General features: G+C 45.0%; 1 protein-coding gene across 1 annotated transcript in view; it reads right to left on the reverse strand.

Moving 5' to 3' along the window:
• The window catches only part of TMCC1 (transmembrane and coiled-coil domain family 1), a gene marked incomplete at both ends in the record, with an annotated part of 57,213 nt that extends 40,410 nt beyond the window's left edge, over positions 1-16,803 (reverse strand). The window contains one exon of the mRNA XM_079540545.1: positions 16,261-16,803. Coding sequence (XP_079396671.1) covers positions 16,261-16,803 — 543 coding nt within the window. The remainder of the gene's footprint in view (positions 1-16,260) is intronic.
• Between the last annotated feature and the right edge of the window lie 7,683 nt (positions 16,804-24,486).

Raw genomic sequence — 24,486 nt, forward strand, 5'->3', positions numbered from 1 at the left:
CAAAAATTGACAACCATTACATAAATCAGAGAAAGGCATTAACCCCATTCACAGAAGGATGACAGAGGCTTGGAGAGCTTACAGAATTTGGTGAAAGCCCTGTGGTGCAAACAGTCATTCTGAATAGTGAAAACAGCTGAGGCCAAACTTCATATCACCAAGCCCTACTACTCTCCTGTGTGAAGTTCTACACTTCATTAGCTGATGTTTTGTGCCAAGCAGCAGCAGCAGCACTTTTCAGCTTGTAGCTCTCAAATCTGCACAGTCACATTGCATTTGAAATCTCCATCATTAAAGATTGCTAGAAGCTAGAATTCTGACTTTGCAGCTGCATTACCCACGTGAACCATTTAATGATGTACTACTCAGCAGCAGGTGCTCCAACTTTCATACAGACATTTGTCAACTTCAAAATATAAGTAAGCAAGCAAGGAGTCAAGATTTTCACATCAGGTGTTAGGTGGTCTAACAGTCACTAAATTTGGTTGAAAAACAGATTAGCAAAATTCTCCATCAAAGCAGAGTGCTTTATATGCCATTTGCTACCTCTTCCCAAAGCCTCAAGCACAAACTAACCTTCCCATTCCCATCCCAAGTGACAGCGAGGAGAGAAGACAACACAGTTCTGCTACCACCGACAAATCTGGATTAACAATCTGTTTTGACTGTATCTTCATACACTATGCTTTTTGTTTCGCTAAATAAGTACAAAGACTGAGCACAACTGACATCAAGTGAATCGTTGCACAATTCCCTATGCCAGAGAAGCAAATCTGAGTTTTGATTCTTCTCCTCTGGTTCACTATACTTCAGAACCTGTGCATCATTTACAAGCCAAGCTAAGTAGGCTTAGCTTAAAGTCGGCTTGGATAAAACAGAATTAAAATGGAGCTATCCAAAGGAGTTCATTTAAAAGTATTTGAGATGCCCCATGTAAGTGTCCACAGGAGTGTGCACGAGAGTCATTGCTGACCAGACCTTCCCTTCAGAAGGGACACAGCTCTGCCTGCAGGCACAGCTCCTGACGTGGACAAGGGAAACGACCCAAACAAGCGAGTTTTCCTTTCCGTACCACCTCGAAACCATTCCTCTCCATTTCTCCAAGATGAGGAGACACAGAGAAACAGAAACAAATAAGGTGCAGCAGAACCATATCGGCACCCAAGGTGGTCTGGAGGGTGTGCCTTTCTAACCTATTTCAAATACTGCCTACAACAGCGCTTCAAATTTTTGACAAACGCATTTTAAAACACGTATCGTGGGGGAAAAGTTCAACCGTAACATCAAAGCAGCCCGGCACTTCGGAGCGCAGCAGCACCGCAACTCGCAGCAGCGCAGCGCGGGGCTGAGCGGCCGTGCCGGGAGCGGGGCCGCGCCGGGCTCTGCAAGGCGGGATCCCCCGGACCGCGCACAGCCTCACTTTATTCACCGACCGACAGTTTTTCCCAAACGTTTATCCGACCAAACGCGCTGGATCGATTCAGTGACAGAACCGCACGGCTGCACGCAGTAGCAGCTCTTCGAGACGCTCGGAGCACCGCCTTTGTTCTCGGCACAGCGCCGGCCCCGCTCCCGCAGGTGTGCGGCGGGTCGGCAGCACCCAGCGCGCCCGAGGAACGGCGGCAGCAGCGCCGCACAGCGCGCACCGGCACAAATGATAACGATCACATCCCCTTTCTGCAGCGCCCGACGACATCGGCAAGGAAGCGGCGGCCTCCCTCGAGCCCCACAGCACCGCGCCGGGCGCCGCCTGAGGTCCCACCCAGCCTTTGTGTCTGCGCGGGGAACAAAAGGCAGCGGTGCCCCCAGCCCCCCGCGGAGGTCGACTCGCGAGAACGGCCGGGACCCACCTTGGAGAGCTGCCGCCGGAGGCTGAAGCGCTGCACCATGGTCCGGGCCGGGCCGCTCCGCGGGGGGGCGAACGGCGGGAGAGCCGCGCCCGCAGCGCCCGTGGCCCAGGGAGCCGGAGCCGGGCCCGGGCCCCCCGCCCTCAGCGCTCGGGCCGCTCCATCGCCGGCAGCCCCCAAGGAGGGCGGGGCGCGACGTGCCCGCACCGCTCCGCGCCTGCACCGGAGGCGGCCCCGCCCACGAGGCCCCGCCCCGCCCGCGGCGGATCGCCGGCGGCCCGCAGCCGGAGCGCGGACGCGCCGCTCCCGCAGCGCTTCCGCCCCGAGCCCGTCCGCAGGAGTGTACCCGCGCGGCACGGTCACCCCGAGCTCCGCGCCGTGCCCGGCCGAGGCGCTCTGCCGGCCGAAGCCCCGCGGCGCCGTCCCGGAACAGAGCGGCGTCCCCGGGGAGCGGAGCGCTACGAGCGCGGCTGCGCGGAACCGTCGCCGCGTGGCGGTGCTCTGCTGCGCGTGGGACGCGGCCCGAATCGCTCGGGGCTGCAGGAGGACGAAGCTCCAGCCCTGCGCTAACGAGAGGCCGGAGGGCTCGGGCCCGGTTCCAGCACCGCCTCGCACGTCCGTCCTTTCCTCCGCACGTTCCAGCGCGCGAGGTTTAATTCTTCCACGGGAACGCACGCGGAGGAGTTGCTGTAATCGCCACCAAACACTACTCCACACCGCAAATATGTACCCAGCTGTGCTCCCACTTGTCCAACCATCTTGGTAAGAGGGGGTTTCGGATCCCTTAACTTGCTCCTTTTCCCATTCCAGCACTCTGAGTGAAGGATGCAGCACGATCTTCACACAGAAGGCAGCGTAGGGCTCTGCCCCTCTATCTGCAGCACAGGTACGCGTGCACGGCCAGCAGACCTCCGCGGGAAGGAGCAGAGGGAAACAAAAGGCACAAACACAATGAAGGCCTCAAAATACCTGGAAATTAGTCAGTTTCTTAAGTAGCCCTATCTCAGCATTTTCGGTTTCAGACTTCATAGGATTTTATTTCCAAGCCTTTTTGGAATTGCCTTCTGCCTGCAACTTCGCTCTCATTTTCTCCTGTTCCTTCAACTCGGAGCTGCTTTTTTTTTTTTTTTTTTTTTTTTTTTTTGTGCTCTGCTCTAGATGTCAGAAGGTCCCTGTGACACTCCTGTACGGAGCACCCATGACACAACTTCTGCACAATGATCCACTGAAGCAGAACGGCAATATTTAAAGGGAAAACACCAAGAACATCTGAACAACAAAAATAATGATACTCTGAAGAGATCTGAAAATTTTATATTAGAGAAGATAACAGGAATGCTTTCCTACTTCTTATGTACATTAAACATTTTAATAAGTTTTAAAAATATGTTCCTTCTCACTGTCTACAACTTAAACACTTCTAGTGTATGAATGCTATCGTGCCAGAAGAAACTGCTTTGAAGGATGATTTATGTGATCTCAGCTAAAGCGCCTTTAGAGCTGCACGCTTCTATTTCCTTTCTGCTAACCTCTTATTCACTAATAAGAGACAACACGTCTGACTGTATCCTCAATATTCTGTCTGAGAACTTACATATCAGGTACAATTTTTTCAGTACAACTCAAAGGTAGGCACAGAATTGCACCATGAACCCAGCAGGGAGGGCTCCTTTAATCATTACATTTAAGTGTCTATAGCATCAACCCCTTCATTGTGCAGTCTTGCACAAAGTTACCTTCTGAATAACTCTAGACTACAGTCAAAGTTACTGGAGCTCAGAAACGGCTCTCAATACCTGGGGTGGGAGCACATCCCAGCTGAGTTTGGGCTGTATCAGGTAGAGAGGGATCACCCAGCACTGCGCCGCTCACCAGCACTCTGCTCAGACCCTACTTTAAAAGGAAGGAAGCCACAAGGATCCCATGCTGTGCTCCAGCACACTGGATCAAGGGCCCAGGACCCTGTGCCATGCCTGTCAGTTGGAGGAATTTGCACACAGAGTTCACACAAAATTACTCTCCGCAGTACGTATTGGGAGAGGACACTCTGCTCTATTGCATGGCTGCATAGTGGAAGGATGGGTGATTTAGGCCAGCATATTTGCCTTATTAAGGAAAAATGTTTGTAGCCTATTTTTAATGTCAACAGTTGGCCTGGAGGGTAAAGACAGAAGAGAGTTGGGCCAGGAAGGGTTATGAGAAGGGTCAGCATGGTTCTCTATATAGAACTCAAAGGGAGGGTTAGAAAAAGATTAAACAGAGGTGTTTATTTTATAACCACCATCCAAAATTAACATCAAAAGATGTGCACCTGAGCACTGAGAACCCCAGCAGTTGTATCACAGCATGATTTGGTTGCACTCTGCCCTGTCATTACTAACTCGGAGGTTTCACAATGCAGAAATGTGTTCTGTACAGACAAAGTGCTCCCTCCCACAACGTCAGGTCCTTTTCAGAATGTTCATTCTTCCTGGGAATGCACAGTGCACCACCCAGCTACCGGGCCCTTATTTTACTACAGTCACATAATGCTGACAGCAAATGCTGCCAGGGATGGAACACCAGAAGGCTCCCCACACTGGAGGAGCACAAAGCAGCACCACAGGCATCCCACACCTACAGCTGCATCACTCCACGCTGACCTGCACTGACCTTCTCGCTCTGCTGTTTGACTCTGCAGAAGCCTGCTGCACATCATTTAATTCCTAGTGCAGGACACCTGTAACTGTGAACAGTCTCTGTGTCCAGAAACTTGACACACGTTTATTGCTTTCTACCCTACTTTCCAGCATTCTTGTGACAACCCTCCTCCCATGGTTGAAGTTCTTCTTCATGTGTGCTTAGAGACACACTTGGAACTTGGAAAGTGGAAAAAGTCAGGCATGATATTGTATTTATGCTATGTATACAAACTCTCCAATGTCATTTATCAACATTATAACCAAACGTGAGAGCCCTACAGTTCCAATCCACTTCTAATCACTGCATGGTCATCATGGTTTTACAACTTCCAAAAGCTTCACACTCCTGAAGAAATCAATATTTTTTTTTTCCACACATCTCCTTCCCTTTGTAATTATAATTTGGGAGATTTTGTTAAAATCATTTGCTTAGATTAAAGCTTAGGTTAATGATGAAAAAGTTAGTTTTTAGTACCTGCACTTCCACTCTAACCAAAGACTGCTCCCATGGGATTTGCACAAGTGGCTGTGCTCCCCTCAGACAGCTGACACAAGGCCACACACTTGCAGTACAATTCACAGCACTTTTAGGTGCCTTGCTGCCATGAGCATAACAGCAAAGCGCGTGCCGTCCCATCAACCATTGCAGGAACACTGGCAGTGACCTCACAGCAGAGCTGCCTGAACAGCAGCTCCATTCTAGGCTGCTTCACTGAGCCTCAGTGCCCCATGGCTTGCGGGAACCTGCTGTGCTATAGGCAAGATTTAAGAGCTCACACCAAGTGAGCAACACGTATCATAGACAATGGGATTACAAGAGAAACCACTGAGAGCTAATTAAACACCTTCCTTTCACATTGTGTCTACATGCATTGATTTACATGGTGCAGGAGCGCAGTGCAATGCCTCAGCTGTAGGCTCAGTGCACGCTTCTTGTCACAGGAATGCTGCAGGTGGAATTCAGCTACGGAAAATAGAAAAGACAAGGCTGTGGGTAGGTCAGCAGCGCAAATACCTGGGCTGTCTGCAGGAAACAAGTGACAGTACAAGGGGAGGTTGAGATAACTTATCCGTTAGTAATGCGAGATACAAAAAATTACAGAAGCAGCAGAAGAATTTCAGACTACAAAAAGGGAGTCCCATGCAATGAAGTGGTCAAATGCTCACACGCACACAGTGAGCACTGCCACGGCCAGGTCCTGCTGCAAGTATGGGGCTGAGCCCAATGCCTCGCATCCCCCGTACCTCTACACACACTACCAGATCTGTTTCCTTCAACAGTCTCTGATTACAATTTCTAGGGGTCAGATAAGTCCACTGCCATCCCCACTATCTAACAGGCACAACACTGCTCCTTGTGAAGGACAGCAGCTCCCAGCTCAGTGTCTCAGTGAGCTCCATGCAGCACTCAGAGCCCCTCGTGGCAGCTTTGCCACTGACTTGTAAACCCCCACACCGCCCCCAGTTGCAGACCTGCAGCCACCGCTCCCCAACCTGCTGCCCCGCAACCCACAGCAGCAAGGTATGGTGCCTAAGGACCGCAGCCAGTCCCATGTATTTTGTCCCGGGGACAAAATCTCTTAATTCCATGGCCAGACAAATAACCAGGCAGCATCTGCCTGCGTAAATGTAAACACACCCATTTATTAGACAGGGCCTGAAGAACTGATGCCTACAGCCCAGCCCTTTGGTTTGCACAAAGCTAAATTTGTTGCTGTCAGTCTATGGTTTTCTGCACACAACAGCGCATAAGTTGCTTCAGAAAAACAAAACTAGATTCAAGAAGGGTGCTTAAATTTACATATCTTTTAATTTAAGCTTCTTTTGTATTATTTACATTTCACAGAAAATACTCAGTTTCAGTGCTGTGTGAGCATGATTCTCTCCCAATCATTGTGAGGACAGCATCCCTTATTTCTGGAAGCCAACTCAATAGCACAAACCTATTTATTTTCAGGATGGATGAAGTGAACTGTTTGCATACAGATGTTCTGAAAAGTCAGAGCTCCCTCTATCGATTGAGACTGCAGGAAGGACACTTGTTCTGCATACAGAAAAAGGTACGGAGGCATCATCGGTTTTATCTGCATCTATACCAAATCATCTGTAGTATTACTTCCTGTTAAAGCTTTCCACATGTGAAGATCATTAAAAAATCCTGACATAAAGATGTCACCCCCATCTAAAAAAATCTCAAATAGCAACACAGAAATAACAGAGTACAGAAAAAGTTAACAACTGAACAGAAAATAGGAACCTGCTTCACTTTTCTCACTGTTGTGGCATTCCAGGTCAATGGATGCAGCTTCTTCAATCAAAATTTCTTTGCTTCACTCAAAAACTACAAACACTGCTAATTCAGACCTCCTTGCCCTCCTCATTGGATGCCGTTCTGCTCTGGTGAGTGCACCTGTTCCTTCAGTGCTGACAAATTGGAGCACTCCAGAAGTAACACCTCCTATTTATTTCCAGAAACTACAGCAACTACAAAGCACATCAGTGCTGCTGGATAGAGCACGTGCTCAGACACAAATTGCTATTTTCCAACATAGTCACCACCATTAGTTACGCATTTTAGCTTGTGATGAACAAGAGATTGCATGCCACACTCATGACTACTGGCACTGCTGAAATGCAGCACCCACCCCTCACTGTGCTCACAGCCACTGCTTGGTCCCCATACATGCTGTGTTGATGAATGCACACCAGATGCTCCCAGCTGCACAGCACCGATCAGCACAGGCTGAGGAAAAGGGTCAGAGACTACTAAGTGTGCATATAACATCTTTACTGGCATTATTCATTTTTATTTTCTGGAACAAATCCGGACTAATGACAATTCGACTCTCAGATGTCAATTATACTAAAATTAATTTCTTGGCTCTCCTGTATTTTAGTGTCCTTCCACTTTGTCCATAAAGACAACTTTGAGCACAAGGTCACTCCAGCGCTTCACAAAGGTGACAGCCACCAGGCAGGCAAAGGCAGTGCCTGGCACAACATCATCATTCGAAGCGATTAAGCAACTGAAGATCAATTTCTGTGCCTGTAAAACAACCCTCAGCCTACTCTTGACCTATCACTCCGCAATTACACCACTACACAATCTGCTATTATCTTATCTTGTTGCAAGATGCAAACAGTGCAACCCTATCCCTGCACAAAGCACAGCACTGCGTTGCGGCCCTTCTGCTGGAGCAGGAGAGCAGTGGTCACTGTGGCATACTGCACACAGCTACTGAATTGCATCTTCTGGAAGTTCAGATCTGTAGCAGTAGCTACTTGCAGCATTACCTTCGAGAATGATTTCCTGAGACTGAAATGATCCTGATGCCCCTCACACACCAACCCATCCAAATTTCTGTGGTACATCACTGCCAAGTATGCATACGCTCCTATTTACAGTGAAGAAAAGCTCCTCCTCCTCGTTACAAACCACACCAACTCTGCACGATCTGTGGTGTTTTAACATGATTCAGCTGCATGTACTGCAAGTTAATATATTATTTCCAGAAGGGCTCCTGATTGACTTCATCTGTTTATATGGGAAAAATTATTTTTAATGTAAAAGTGATGCTTCAGGGGGAGAACTACAAAATGTTTTATTTAGAATCTATTATGGTAAAATTCCAAAAACATTTACCATCTACAGGCACTGAATGGGAGAGCAAACGTGCTGCAGAGAGTACTGCTTATTATTTTGCGAGATGTGTGACAGCTTAGGCAATCTTTTACAGACAGCCCAAGTAATGCTTCCACACGGTGCTAACAATACAGAAAGCTGCTGCATTGTTACAGGTGGCTGTTCCAGGAGCCATTAATATGTCACCAGAGTGCCTGTTTGGAAAGGGTCATTAAAAAGTAACTAAGAAAAGCAGGTTACTGTGAGGAGCCTTTATGTGACGCTCACGATGCCAGTACTGCCACAGGAGAACACTAAGGAGTCCACTAAGTACAGGCCAGCAATTATTACACAATTGAAGCACATGCAGTCTTTGTTTTTATACAGATACTACCAGAATATAGATTTAAGTTGGCAGCCAATATCTAAAGAAAATTAAAATATTTATGAAAGCTAATCACTGAAAATGAAAACAGGGTGAGAACACAGCAGAGCTGAAGTGCACAAAGTGCCTCAGAAAGCTGCTCTCTGGGGAATCTCAGTGGAGGAACATAAACTGAAGTGCTGGCACGGGCACAGACAAACTTTGAGATGCTCTGCTTTAGGCTTCTTGATTTCATTCACAGAATCACAGGGTTGGAAGGGACCTCAAGGATCATGAATCTCCAACCCCCTGCTGCATGCACCAACCCCCACATTTAATACTATCCCAGGCTGCCCAGGGCCCCATCCAACCTGGCCTTGAACACCTCCAGGGATGGACGGGGCATCACAGCCTCTCTGGGCAGCTGCTCCAGCACCTCACCACTCTCTCTGTAAAGAGTTTCCCCCTGACGTCCAATCTAAATCTGTCCAATCTCAATCTCCCCTCCCTCAACTTCAAACCATTTCCCCCTGTCCTGCACTTATCAACCCTTTCCAAGAGTTGATTCCCCTCCTGTCTGTAGGCTCCCTTCAGGTACTGAAGGCTGCAATGAGGTCACCCCGCAGCTTCTCTTCTCCAGGCTGAACAAGCCCAGCTCCATCAGCCTGTCTTCGTAGGGGAGGTGCTCCAGTCCCCTGATCATCTCCATGGCTCTCCTCTGGACCCTCTCCAACAGCTCCCTGTCTTTCTTGTACTTTCTTGTACACTTGGACGCAGCGCTGCAGATGGGGCCTCACAAGAGCAGAGCAGAGGGGGACAATCACCTCCCTGTCCCTGCTGGCCACCCCTCTGCTGATGGAGCCCAGGACACCGTTTGCCTTCCGAGCCACAAGGGCACGCTGCTGGCTCATGTTAAGCTTTTCATCTATCAAGACCCCCAAGTCCTTCTCCACAGGGCTGCTCTCAAGCACCGCTCCTTCCAGTCTGTACGGATGCCTGGGATTCCTCCAGCCCATGTGCAAAATTCTGCACTTTGCCGTGTTGAACCTCATCAGGTTCACGCGGGCCCACCTTTCCAGCCTGTCGAGGTCCCTCTGAATGGCATCCCTTCCTTCCACCGTGTCGACCGCACCGCTCAGCTTGGTATCATCAGCAAATTGCTGAGGGTGCACTCGATTCCATCCTCACTGTCATTGATGAAGATGTTAAAGAGCACCAGTCCCAAGACAGAGCCCTGGGGGACGCCGCTTGTTAGTGGCCTCCACCTGGACATAGATCCAATGATCACCACCCTGTATCTTCATCATTCCCCGACTGTTAAAATCCATCCAAAAGGTCAGTGACCTCAATATGTGAAGTCTCAACTCCGTACCACAGTACCACAGACTGGCAGAGGTGGGCAGGGCCCTCCACCAGAGCTGTGCCCAGCTCCACATCCAGGCTGGAGACCTCCAAGGAGGGAGGGAGAGCCCCCAGTCTGGGTGACCTGACCCAGTGCTCCACTGCCTGCTCCGCCACATTGCCATTTCTGCCCTCTGCCATCTACACTTGCTGCTGGGCACTACAAAAAAGCCTGGCTCCGTGCTCTTTGCAGCCCTCCTTCGGGAACTGACGCTGGTAAGGTTCCAACACAGAGAGCAAGCTCTCACCCAAGTACAGCTGCTACTTTTGTAGCTCTGGCACTTTAATATTGTTGTTTGTTCATGCCCTGTAACTCCTTAACCCACAAAAAGCTCAGTGAAACCCAAGCAGTCTCACACCACCATTTCTAAGCCACCAAAGTTCTGATTTCACAGCTCAGAGGGCAGCTTTTATAGAAAAACAAGGCTTTATGCAAAAAATATTTAGATGTTCACTACTAGAAATATAACATCAAATGAAATATCTCCACAAAACTTTAATTATTGCATTATTTTCCATGCCATGAGTCTTTTTTTTTTTTTTTTTTAAACAACCCTGACAACACACAGTAGGATGATTACACATGCAAACATTTGTAAATGAGGTGTTAGGTCAAATCTGATTTGTGGTTTTGGGATAGCAATTTGCCCTTCAAATTCAACAGAAACTGAAGAGAGCAGAGAAGAGAACAATACTGTGAACTAAAAATACCTTGCATGCAATGGATTACTTAGAGTTTACTTTCCCTTATGCAAAAACACTGTGTCCTTAACTCCCACTTGGAACAGAGGACCTCAGCATCACGCAGGATTGGGCTCCCCAGTACTCATTATTCTGTAGAATCATATAAACATGAGTTACTGCTCATAACATCAATATAAGTCCTGACTGCTCTCAGGGGATTAGCAAGACAAACAGGAAATAAAGATTCTTCTCTCCAAAACTTTGCAGTATCCACATACAAAGGAGGGGGAGAGAAATAAGACAAAGCAAACAAAACCCTTCCTGGGTTAAGGAAACAATAATTCGAAAATGTTAACCTCCTAAACTTCCTGGCAGCATACTTAGTATGGGGGTCAATGAGGTTATAAGCACAAAAAAGGAAGAGTGGGTGTAGATCATCAGGAGATGGATGAGAGCTGACCTGCCGCACAAAGCATGCTGGAGAAAGAGAAGGTTCTGGGAAAGGAAGAATGAGGCCTAACAAGATGTCTTTGGTACTCAGGATCTGGAGTGACACACAGGACTTAAACTGTAGATAGACTTCAACTACAAAATGGTTTCCAGGATAAGAACAAAGACCAGCTCATGTAGTCATAACAGAGTTTGGGGAGAAAACGTGGAGATGAGGTAGGAACATGGTAATAGAATTATCAACTGCAAAAGGCAGTGATCAGGGGAACAGGGCTGACAGTAGAAAATATTGCCATGTCTGGTAAGTTGTGTGTTTTTTTTTCCCTCCCTGCTAGGAACTTTGATGCCAAACTTACACACGTGGGGCAGGTATGAGAAAACTTTTTCCCTAGAAGGGGACCCTCAAAGGCAGGTCCAGGAATGCAGGCTCTGCCATCTGCTTCAGGTCTGAGGAGTCTCATCTTTAACAACTGCCCCATGACAGCATGGTCTCAGTTTCACAAATGGACACCTCATTAAAAAAAAAAACAACTCATTTTTCACTTCTGCTACTTACCTCATTAACACAGCCATATCGATGAAGTTTTTTTTTTTTCCTTTCTCCAAATTACAGTACAGCACCTAGTGTTAAAAATTAAGTATAACAGTAGGCCCAACTGCACAACACAATGAATCACAAACGCTGTGCTCAGAACACCATATCTGTAGGCAGAGGAGAGCATATATTTAAACCACGGTGCAGCACAACTTCACACAGAAGGACAAAGCATGAAACATTGGGCCAGACTCTGCAAATATGGAAGATATGGAAATAGTCTGAATGTGTTTAACTGCTCTTTAGCTTCAGTGGTAAACTCTAGACAGAAGCATTTGGTCTGCTCTCCATCTATGCTTCACAAATACATTTGCAACAGATAAGGCTCCTGCCACACAAACGAGCACTGACAACTTCAGAGCAGCCTGCAAAAGCTTTTACATGCACCTAACAAAATACAATTGAAAGCTAATTTCTCAGTAAGCCATGTCCACTGACTTTGTCTTTACATGTACTGACATCTTTTGCAGTCACGGGCAAATTCTAGGCTTAATAACCACAGACACTATGCAGCATTACTTAGTAGCTACAGAACACTGTAGCAAAGGAATGCATTGCCCCTTATTTCAAAATGCGATTCGCAACGTTGCAATAATGAAACCACTACAAGAGAATAAAATGCCTAGTAGTTCTTCTAGATGGCAGGATCTAAACATTGGGAAGAAAAGAAAAAAGAGAAGGCAAAGCAGAGCAGGAATTTCTGCTCAAGGAGCAGCACTGAGCACGGTGTAGGGATGAGTGCCACCATGCATCTGACGGGGGCAGAAGAGCTCCACAACAGTGGCAGCCACTAACCTCAGAGCACAACAGGCGATGGGGGCTGGCGGCTCAGCTGAGGACAGAAGACATTCAGCAGACAAAAACAGAATAACACTGCTCAACTGCAATTCACACACTACACGTTTCAGTCACTACTAAATCACAGTATTTTCACTGAATACGTTGCTTCCTTGTCCTTGTGAGTTGTACAGTCCCTACAGAACAGAAGAAACACTGCCACTGAAGAAACACCAACATCAAGAAAGCGAACTTGGTGGTGCTTTATTTTTTAAAGATCTTTTATGAGAGATTGAGATCAAAAAGAAGATAACTTGGCATAGTCATGAGAAAGTTAATATGAAATGAGATCAAGGACAGATTTGCTGCATACACAATTGGCGAGAGCACACACGGGCAAGAGCTGAACCTACTAGTCCAGAGTACTCTCCCCACAAATACCAGAGTGTTATTTAACAAGTATTTTGAAGAACTTATTCCTATTTCATAAGATTTGCGAAATAATGCAGGTTCAGTGGATGAAATACTTTCACCCCAATTCCCTGATGTAACAATGTGTTAAAACTTCACCACTCATAACTTAAAGACAGTGTGTAAGGGCTGAGTTCATGCTTAACGTGCCCTGTGCTCCATTTAAGCTTACTGCAACAGTTCCAGATGTTACCTAGCCCTTTATTGACTCCATCTGAACTGTGTGGTAACTGCTTTTGCAACACAAGTTGCTAAACACCCTTTATCAACTGCATCATTTGAACTGTGTGGTAACTAGTTTTGCAATACAAGTCGCTAAAGAAAAAGCAATTAACTGAATGCCACATTTGCTTCTCAGATGCCAAACACACCGATGCCTCTTATAAGACCGATTCAACAATCAGCTGAACTGCGCTCTCCTGATTTCAGACCCTTGCTGAGCAGATTCCTGACTTTCTTCACCAGAGCCCTGAGCACAGCCAGCTGATCCGAGGCCGACACAAGCACACCTCTCCTTCAGCTCCAGTCCCACAGTCATTTCTGCACTTTGCCTATCTCAACTGTATTTTGTCTATCACAAAGCCTTTCCAGTCATTTATTTGCACTTTGTTCTAGTCCTTCCTGACCTTGGGGCCCCATCTGGAATACTAGATCTTTAAGGAGCCTCCAACTCAAGACATTCTATGATATGATTATACCAAAAACTGATAAAACCATGCATGTCTGAATGAAGTTTGTAAAACAATGGAAGAACAAGAAAATACTTTTATACTGCTAGACCTAGAGATGCTAGCAATTAGCTGCTGCATAGAATTCTCTATTACAAACTGGGTTCCAAGTTTTTTTTTTTAATGTCTTCATGTTTTCATGGCCAGGCAGCTGACACTATCTGAGATAACTCACTGATTTTAGTTATTAATAAAGACATAATAAGCCGACAAATTAAACAGAAACTTCCCAGCTTGAAAATTTCTACTGCATGGACACTCATGATGGACACCCATGGAAAATAGAACCAAGCAACTCTGAAGCTCTAGACTGTGTGCAGACTACAACAGGCATGGCTTTTATGACAGCACTTTTCTAAGATATGAGATGCTGTATGGCACCAGTGCCTGGGATAGGAACCACAGACACAGCTCCATGCTGCTAGTATGGTTTCCTTGGTCATTTACAGCCAGTAAGAACAATTTTCACCAATTCTTGCTTGTTTTGGTATTTTCCACACTGCAGAAAGCCACTGTATGGAATCCACGGCAGTTTTTGGTTTTCTTTACTATCTTCAGGGTATCTGTTTCCACCGTCATCCTTTGGCAAGAGCCAGATGTTCCTCCAGACACTACTCAACTTTGATCAGTCATAGCTGAAGCTGGTTAAACATAGATTGACAACTTAAGCACACATCTATCTTTTGTAAAGTTAATAAGAAAATTTCAGGACAAGGGTGGGGAAATGATGATTTTAGATGATCACTCCATAGCCTTTTATTAAAAAATATATATATATATATATCACACCATATAGAAGCACAACAGCAGAATGCTACATAGAGTGAGCACTAGCAACCCACTGCATTTGAAACTGAATGCTGTTAAGTAGCCAGATGTTGAAGACTGATATTTACCTTGTAGCTGTACACGTGTAAGAAAGTGCAAAGCCAGAGCCAGTACTGTCTCAGCTTGAGTCTGTGTACAAGCATGTCAAATCTCTGACGTAAACTGAATCTTGTATGACTAGAGGCCCTTGCTGCTAGCTTACAAAAAGTTCATGACTGAGTATTGCCATGGCTTTGGCTTTTAGTTGGTTCTGCTAAAAATAAAAAATTCTTGCTCTCATTTTAAGATTCCCCCCCTTGCTCACTCTTTTCTTTCCCAATTCTACATGGGCCTACACAGATACTAACATTACTAAAACATCAAAGCTCAGAGACATGTCAACAAATGCTGTCAGCACTCCTGAAGGGTTTGTTAGGATTTTATCTCAAAGTCCACCTATGCTTTTCAGGAGGGGTGTCAGGAAGCAATCCCAAATTAGCGCAGAGGTTGTCTCAGGTTAAGGGCAGAGTGTGAGGTGCAAGTCTGAAAGCAGCAGACACTTCGGATGATGAGATAAAGAGGGGCCATGCTGAGGTGCATCAACTTCATTTCCACGGCCTTCCTCAGCCTCGTGACAAAGGGTTCTCACACTGCACACGTATCACAGAGATGCAAGGGCCACTACTAAAGGAAAATGTGAGCACTTTCAGAACAGCATCCCCTCCTGCACATACACTGAGACATCACTTGCAATAGCGCTTTGTAAGTAAGCAAGCATGTTTAAAATCAAGTATATCAGATCTAAATGAGCTAAGGTTGTAACCTGACAAACCAAAACAGGCTGCCATGCTTCATAACTCAAGTTGCTGGATTTGGATACAAACTTGGAAAATTACTGGCTCTCTTCAAAGTTCACCTGAAACAAAGGTCATGAGTCCAATCACAATGAAAAAGAGCTTGCAAGGAAATAAACCTGAAACCTGAAATAAGAGCTCTTTTGATACAATTCAGACACAAAGTTAACCGGTTCTTGGAGAGCATCCACTTTTCCCAATTATATCACTATTCCTTTTCTTTTAATTGCTGTCAGAACAGAAATCTCAAAGTTAGACTCTCAATGCTCCTTCCAAGAGGAATGTTTACACGCTAGATCACAATGATAAGCCACAATTTGAAGATCTTGCAAGCACTTCAGATAAACAGATCTGGGAAACATGAAAGATTAAGACAAATACTTCTACTTGATATCATCAGTAAACCAATACACATAACTTTGCAAGAACAAGTCACAGAACAGAGACTGTCATTTTGGCAAAGGCTCATTTCAGCACAGTAGTAGGGCTGACTGACAAATTTGGCCACCCTGGCATTGCAACTCAGTTACCTACTGCAGCCACCATCCCCATAGCCTCTCTACAACGTGAACAATCCACTGCTCCATTTGCTCAAACTGGAATTCCTCACTTTTAGAAAATACACAATAAAATATGAAGGGAAGAAAAAAAGCCACATCAGTTGCAGGAAATAGCTGCTAAGAAGGACTACTCGGGCTGCTGCTCTTCCCATCATTCCTTGCTTGCCTGCAATGCACCATCTGACCAGCTTAACATGCTGCAGAAGTAGTCCTCATTTCAGCAATCAAATAAAATAAGCACCTGCCATGTGAGAAAATGACTAATGCTTGCATCTTTGCTTCACCACACGCAAAAAGATTTTGAACACAGTAGTAGTTCAGTTTGCTGAAAGACGCTTGCTTTTAAAAACAAGGTTCAAAAGTCTTAAGAAAACACACAAGGAGATGATAAACACCAAAGGTAAATCTGAGTAACTTACTGCTGCTGTGGCCTCCTCTCCACCTACACAGACAGAAGAAGCAATCTCCGTCACGGACAAGTTCGTGGGAGCATCTGTAGTGGACGACGATCTGGGACGACCTGATTGCATATCTTGTGCAGACCTCCTGTTGATCTGGGGACTTCCTTTGGGAGGCTCCGTCTTGCCCCGCCTGCTGTGCAGGCTCGTCCCTCTCTTCATCTTAGGTGGCACTCTGATCTGCTGAAGCACTCGGTTCAGAGCTGTAGGGTGGGTGGAGACACCATCAATTTCAGCGCAGGCGCTTTGGCTTTCCAAATCCATGTCAGACTCCAAATCAGCCTGAACTTGCTGAACATCATGTGGAGAAACTGACGACCTCCTGCGCTGATGCTGGAAAAGGTGCTTCAAGCCTTGACCAATCACATTAATGTTCTCCAAAGCATTATGGGTTATTTTGGATAATTTTTGCTCTGATTCATGTTGTTTTTTGGTCTCTTGATCTTGGGATTTGCCTCCAGGATCAGGGTCATCGCACAACTGTTCACTGCCAGAGGGCTCCATTGATGACACCCCACAGGTTAATTTGACTATTCGTAAATAAACATGTCCCCTGTCTTTAAAAGGCTTGTGTTTGTTTTAAAAATGCCAAGATTGTCAGCCAATTAGGTGTGCAATTGCTTCAAGAGTGACTACACATGCAGCTGTGCCACGGTGATCTCATGCTTATCTAATGTTAAACAAAAGAGCCATTATTACACATCCATGCAGAAACTAGTGGGTTAAAAAAAAAAAAAACAATGTACAAAACATGCCATTAACAAAACAGATTTATCGGTTTTCCAAGCATCCCTCAATCCTGGTATTAGTTGCATCTAAGGCTGTGTGCAGAAGCCAAAGCTTGTATGAGACAATTCATTTATTGCCTAGGGGAAGAAGCACAGCACAAAGTGAAGCAAGAAAGGCTTTCTTTTAAAGAAAAAAAGTCTACAAAAGTGGGGAAGGAGGAAGGGAAAGAACAAGGGTTTTTTTTGTTATTAAGAACACAAAGCCCACAGTAGTATGTAACATAACGTGAAGTTACACTTTCATAGAACATGTTAGACTTTTTGGCAGAATTAATTTTGTTCCTTATCAAAGGAACATGCTTCAATCATAACATCTGTCCTGCCTACCTGATTTTCCTGCAGAATGCTTAACTCCACAGTATTTGATAAATGCAAGAAGACAGAACATTTCCAAATCAGTTAACCATTTATCTCCAAGCAGTAAGAAATGCCTTATTGCTGCCAGCATCTATTGATTGCACTGGAAACTAGACAGGAAAGTCAAGCAAGGACAGGCAAGTGAAATGGTTTCAATGGGCATAGTCCCATCCATAATTCTCGGAGAAAACAGAAACTCCTTTTTAAAAGAAGATCAAGGAACCCTTTTGAATGGGCAGAGAATGCAGCACCACAGCGTGTAGCTCAGCCTCCACGGCAGGGAAAACACGCAGCTTTTCTCCAGAAGACATCAGCCTCCCCTCCTCACATCAGCAGAGCTCGGAAAGCAGCTGGTTACACTACTGTGCAACTGAGAACTTTTGTAACAACACACTGCTGGAGAAGTACAGCAAGGAATGAGGAAGGAAGGAAGGAAGGAAGGACACAATATCTGAGTTTCACATTAGCACCATGAGATCACGTGCTCAGAAGCTGATCGTTGTTTTCTTGCAGGAAAACACTTTGGTTAGGCTTCTATAAAAATACAGAAACTAGACCACAGAAGTCAACTCAATCTTGGCAAAAGGCAGCCTGTGCTTTAAAAAACATTTCATGTGAAATGGAACACATGCTTGGGATTTGAGAACATCCGTTTGCATTTTGAAGCAGCTGCAGAAATACAGTGCACTGAGGCTACAGCTGCAGAGCTCTCAATTTCGTACTTCTGAAACCCAACACAATGGGTTAGAACAGATGTTCCAAGATGCTTTTTAAACTGGCATCCAAAAACATCCAAGAGCTGCATCACACTCCCTTCTGCTTTTTTTTCTTTTCCCCAAACATCACTGCATTAAGTTGGAGGTGAGATGACGTTCAGTAACTACAGAAGCAAACCACTGGAATCTTACAGTATTTTAGCTGAGCACTTTGAAACCACGTTAAAAGCACCAGTTAAAATATATCATCATTTTAATCAATAACCCATTTAAAGGCAAAGCAATAAGCTTCACCTCAGAAGAAAGCAAAAATATTTACCCACGTTCACTATGGAACTGTGGCAGAATCAAAAGATATAACCACCAATCTTTTATTTTTACATACATAATGCCTTAGGTGATCAGTATCACAGTTGGATTTTTAAGCTCTTTCTTAAAGTTACTTCTACTTTTTTCTTACGTAACTGATTCTCATGAAGTTGAATCGCATGTTCCTATTAACTGGTTTTGAGAAAAAAAGGCACAAATAGATTTTTCTCATCACCCAGCAGAAAGAAGTGAACAAAATTCAAAACAAAAAAGCAGACAGTTAAGTGAACAAAACTCAATGGCTAAAAAAAGCAGGAGTCCCAGAATTACTTGCCGTACGAAATACAGCCTTGACAGCTGACCTGTAACTTTCCATTTTAGCTAACTCTCTTGGCATTCATTTTTCAGTTTGGTCTCGCAGAAAAGCTGTAGTTCAGAACAGATCTCCAACATATTCCTCACTCATCATTTTTACTACCTACCATATGCTTTCTATGCAGATTACCACTGGCAATACTGGTGATCTAAAACAATATCACCTCTGTCTAACTGAAGTTCCATGCATTCATTAGCTGCTGGAAACCATCAACTGCTCCAATCAGCTCTGTTTCAATTTACAAACTCACCTGAAACAAATGAGCCCAGTTAGTTCACAAACGTGTCACTGCCATGCCCATGTGTTCTGTGAATGATTGCTGACATTACACTGACTCATGACTCAGAAGCTCCTACAGAAGCTTTGTGGTCATCTGCTCACATTTCCGTATGGTGAATCTGTTGCGAGTCTGAACGAAGCTTTTCAAAGAGCATTTCTGGTACGAAGGTCCTTAGAGCTACTTATTTGTACTAGTATCTAGCTTTGCAGAGAAAAACATTTGCTTTACTCATAAATGGGAAGAACTGTGAATCAGCAGAATAAATTAGCACATCTATTTGCAATAACATCGAATCCTTATGCTTGCTTTCAACTCGTAACAACTCTATGTTCTATATTTGAGGGAAAAAAAGCAGTGCCTTCAGGATGAAGCTCAGCAACACTTCTCATTTGTATGAGCATACAGTACATCAGGGACAGTTAGCTGTTCTATATCCACAGTCACACTGAGCAGATCATATAACATGGTTCCCTCCCAGAACATGCCCGTACAGTCTTTCACTTGTGCAGTTATTTCACAGCAGCAGTGGGAAAGAAACAAAGCAGTTAAAAAGGCGAAACTGGTAAAAACGGTATGAGATAACTATGAATATATAAACTAATACTTGCCTCCATCACTTGCCCTTTAGCATGGCTGACATACAGCAGTCCCTCCACTGAACAAAACTGCAAAAAGAAATTGGACATGAGATGCAATTCTTGAAAATGGAAGGAAAGATGTACACAAACAAATAAAGTGAGCATGGTTCCAATTTATATATATATATATATATATATATATATGTTTTTTTAATTTAAAATGTAACTGTGTTTGGAAGCCAGGCTATTTAAAACTGTTTCAGCTAACTGAAGGGATACCAATATAACTGAAATTAAAACTGGATCTTACAGGATAACTGAGAGGTTCTTGGGAAGGCACATTTTCTCCAGGGATTTCTGGCCAGCTGTCAGAGCTGGAAGAAAGCTAGATTTCAGGGCAAAGCCTCCAAGATCAGGCTGATCTGTACCCATTTCACTTTCTCCTCCTTTTCAGTCACCCAGATGCTCTGGGCACAGGTCAGAAAGGCTGCTCTTGTTTATCTTGAGTTTAGCCAACAGGATGCAAAGCTGAGAGCACCGTGAAACACAAGTGCCTTTCACTGCGCTGTACAAGAAACCTTGTTCTACGTGCTCTGTAACCCAGGCTGAACTACTGCTGTGCCTCACAGTGATCTGCCAGGAGGCAAAAACCAGGCAACACCCACTGCAGCAGCACCTGTGCACAACACAACAGACTACTGGAAGCCACACTGTTCCGGCAAACATAATTCCTTGTATGGATATAATAAAGGGCCCCCGCACACTGAGCATGAACACAAATGAGCAGGAAAGGATTTAGAAATCCAAGCCCAGCTGGGCAAAGCACACCCCTCCCACAGACACAACCCTGGCTTAGTTGTTCTGTCCCAGAGTAGGAAGCACAGTATTCCCAGGGCCACTTTGACACACTCCTTGTTCCTGTGACAAGCCCACAGTCAGGACGGATGCTGGCTGGAGGAACACAGGAGCAGACGGTGTCAGCAGGGAGCAAACACATGGCTCTATTTCTGCAGCCAGATTCCAGAAGAGCCACAATGCTAACACAGTTGATTTACCCACGTTTTCCAAAGGAGATTACTTACTCAACCAGTCACTGCCAAGAGCAACGTGCCTCACAGCACAGCTGCTCAGCAGGGCTCCTCCTGGGCTGGTGCTGACATCCCTGGTCCTCATAAAATCACCAGAAGATGAGCACAATTTTTGGTGTGTGAAGGGATGTTTCTCTATAGGCAAATGAACTCTGTTGAAATAACTCACAGCCAACTTGTTTGCAGCTGCAGAGCTTGCTACAGATACAAAGCCTATGCAGAAACTGGGAGAAAAACCAGAGAGCTCAGGGAAGAAAACAGAAAAGATTCCGTCTTCCAAAATCGACTATTAGTACTATATTTAAACATCCCTAGTCCTTAACACTGATATTCAAATACAATTAGCTAAAGAACTCTCACGTTTATTTTATTTCATAAACAGGCCAGGTTCATATCTCATCACACAGCTGGAATCCACAGCTGGCAGGGATCTTTCATAGCAGATTCTTACCATCTCTCCTATTTGGAGAAAGAAAAGTATTTTTCTGCTGCTTCCAGGGAAGAATGACTTCTACAAAGATACAGCCAAGCTGACTTTGAGAAATCCCACAGTGCTCAGCCAAACTCATCCTTAAATAGATTCTGTATCAAGGCAAACAGTTTCACCAGAAAGGCTGATGGGGCAGTAGTCACATAATGGTAACTGGGAACCATGGCAAGTGATTTATATCCATGGAAAGGTTAACGTATTTTAGAAATATCATTGTTCAGCAGCAACAAGCAGCAGGGTAAAAACGGACACAGAGCTCTGAGCTCAAAAGTAATGCTGTCAGCAAGAGGAGCTCGGGGGAAACCAGAATGGGCGCAGTATTCTGGGGAGGGTTGGACAACGTTTGAAGAGGAAGACAACAGCAACAGAGTGATAGTTTGTGCAAAAAGAACAACTGGATAACAGCAAGACAAAACAACACATGGAGAAATCAGCTTCATTTATTTAGATATTATGATTCGACAAAATAATCTTTAAAATCTGAGAATGAAGAATTTGGGAAAAGTGCAAGAAAAAAAAGTAGAAATTAAATTTAAAGTTACAGCTGAGATGGCAGCAGGAAAAACTTAAGGGCCAAAAACCAACACTGTTTTTAATGGAAAGAACATCAGCAGTTTTCAAGACAGTTCCTCCTCCAAAATTCCTGCCAGAAAGGATCTGGAAAACTATAGCTATAGGGCTGCCCCTCACCTGGCCACATTCCTGACACTGAAGGTACTCTGTGTAGGAAAGTAAATGGAGCATGGTTGAAAGAGCAAATTGAAAGGCAGGAACAGGATGATCAGCACAGTAAGCAGTCCAGCTGGAAGACGAGGAAAAACTGCTCAGGGTATGTGTAATATAAGCCAAATCTCTGTTGAGGCTCTGTGCCTGAGACTTCAGAAAAGGGCAACAGCCCAAAGCCAGCTACATTTGTGAAATGGTGCTCAGCAGCAGGCAGCATCCCCCCAAGGAACTGACTGAATTAATTCGACAGCTTTGGATAAAGAGCCAAACAGGGCGATGGGAGGCACTGGGTGAAGAGCAACTGCCACTGCAATAGGAGCAGGGGATGCGGGGCACAACAAGAGACCTACTGCCAACTGTACAATGCGACAGGGCAAAACCAGCATAGTAGGATAGCAATAGGTTTTACTGATTTGTGTCTAACGATTTTCCTAAACCCTGTAACCTATTCCCAGCAGTATCCAGATGCCAGCAAGGAACTCAGCTGAATGATGCAGATTCTGCTGCCCTTGCTTTCCCTTCTCACACCACAGATGCAGCAGGAATGCAGCCTGGTGGCTGTACAGCCTCAGCCACTGACACGTGGGCTTAAAGTGGTAGTCAGTCCTGTTACGAGGCTTTCAGCATGTCAGCCTGTGCCTGATATTTTCCTACATGCCAAATATGAGCCTTCCAGCAAGCTGAAGGAGAGAGCACTGAGGGTGACACTGGTGAAGGCACTTTTAGTGCCTTTTATGTATTTTTAGATGGAGAAAAATACTTAGATTCTTTTGAAAGTAATGCATAGAGATCTCACTCCTGAATAACTCAGAATGAATTTTATGAATACATACATATGTTTATGGTGAGAAGAACTAGTCAGCTGACACATGCGCTACAGATGATCAATATAATACTGATCAATTAATTGATCAGTAGGCCCACAGCTTACACAATAAATCACCTGTTACTTGTATGAGTACCAAACAACACCAACTCACTCCAGCACACCATTAATAAAACAGCAGAGATGCTAACTATGCCTGTGTGTGGGTTACAGCTGTGGAGCAATGTATTAAGATATTCAGAGCAAATACAGCATCACTTCTGAGCCCACAGAAAACATGTGACATACAGTCCTTCTCCTTGGGTCCTCGCAGGCCTAAACCCTAAACCAGACAGACAGTCCACCCTGGTTTGCTAAGGGCGACCAATGGCAAGAACCTCCCTGAGGTCTCACAGAAGGCACTAAAAGCCATTCTCCTCTGGAGAAGAAGTGGGGAGCAACACACCAGAAGATGTTATGCTTCAGCACATCCCAAGTAGTCACCACTTCCACTCCTTGCACTCATCAACTTTTCAAATGCTTCTGCTGCACAAAGGTAACACGGCCACAGATCTACCAGGAGGTGATCTATCAGCACCATGCTCTTCTCAGGTACACAGCCTGATGAAACTGCTCCTGCCTCTGGCTTTGTATCTACTGCTGCTCATCCACAAAGCTAATGCAGTTTTCTGTTCCTCAAAGCTCAAATATTAATTCTTTAGGTAAGAGAATCTGTGTAACCCAAATGTAATTTTAACAGACACCAAACACCCTTGACAGGCAACAGGTATCTTTTGCTCCTCCCTTAATTAGAAGACATCTTCCTGAACACGTCCATGCTGGAGTCAAACATTCTCAGCACCACCCTTGCACAGTCCCTAAATTACTGCTGCACTGAAAGCAGCACTGCTCATTGGTTGCTGCTTATATGAAGATCAACAGCTGTTCTGCAAGGTTAGAACTTTATAGGAAGGACAACACACATGAAAGTAAAATACATAAGAAGTCACAACTAGGTCATTTTTCTCATTTACAAGGAAGCTGCATTGGCTCAAGGAAGTGACTTTTTCAGGAACGCTTCCACTGCTTTGCAGCATCACCGGTTGGTCCCGGAATCTCTTCCACCACTCGGAACATTCCATCATTGAGCTCAGGCAATGCCTTAAAGCTACCAAGCAGAGGTCAGGACTCCTCCAAAAATACCAACTGTGCAGAGGTACCAATGCCTATACGTTCTGGTTTTGTATATGCTAAGAACTTCACACAGAAATCAAAACAAATATTGTGGTCTGCAGCCCACAGCTCGTACACCTATCAGAAAATTTCCAAGAGCACAGCGCTGCACTCTGTAATGATCAGACTGTGTGGCAATGGCACTGGTTCTGTAGTCCAGCAGTTTGTTGCTTTTCCTTCTAGGAAGTACTAACTTTCCTTAAAGCATCATCCACACAAAAAAAGAAAAAAGATAATAAGATGTGTATGGATTTAAAAGCTCAGAAGCAACACTGAAAATACAGCCTGCAGGTACTTTGCAAGAAAAAAAGACCTTTATGGATCTGGGCATACACAAAGATTCTTTAAAAGCTGGCCTGCTCTACAAGATGTGAAAGGAAACTTGCCTCATAACAAGTATTTCTTCAGAGCACGGACTAAAAATTAGCAACTTGACATTGC

Source organism: Tetrao urogallus (genome assembly GCF_951394365.1).
Source record: "Tetrao urogallus genome assembly, chromosome: 10".
NCBI lineage: Eukaryota > Metazoa > Chordata > Aves > Galliformes > Phasianidae > Tetrao > Tetrao urogallus.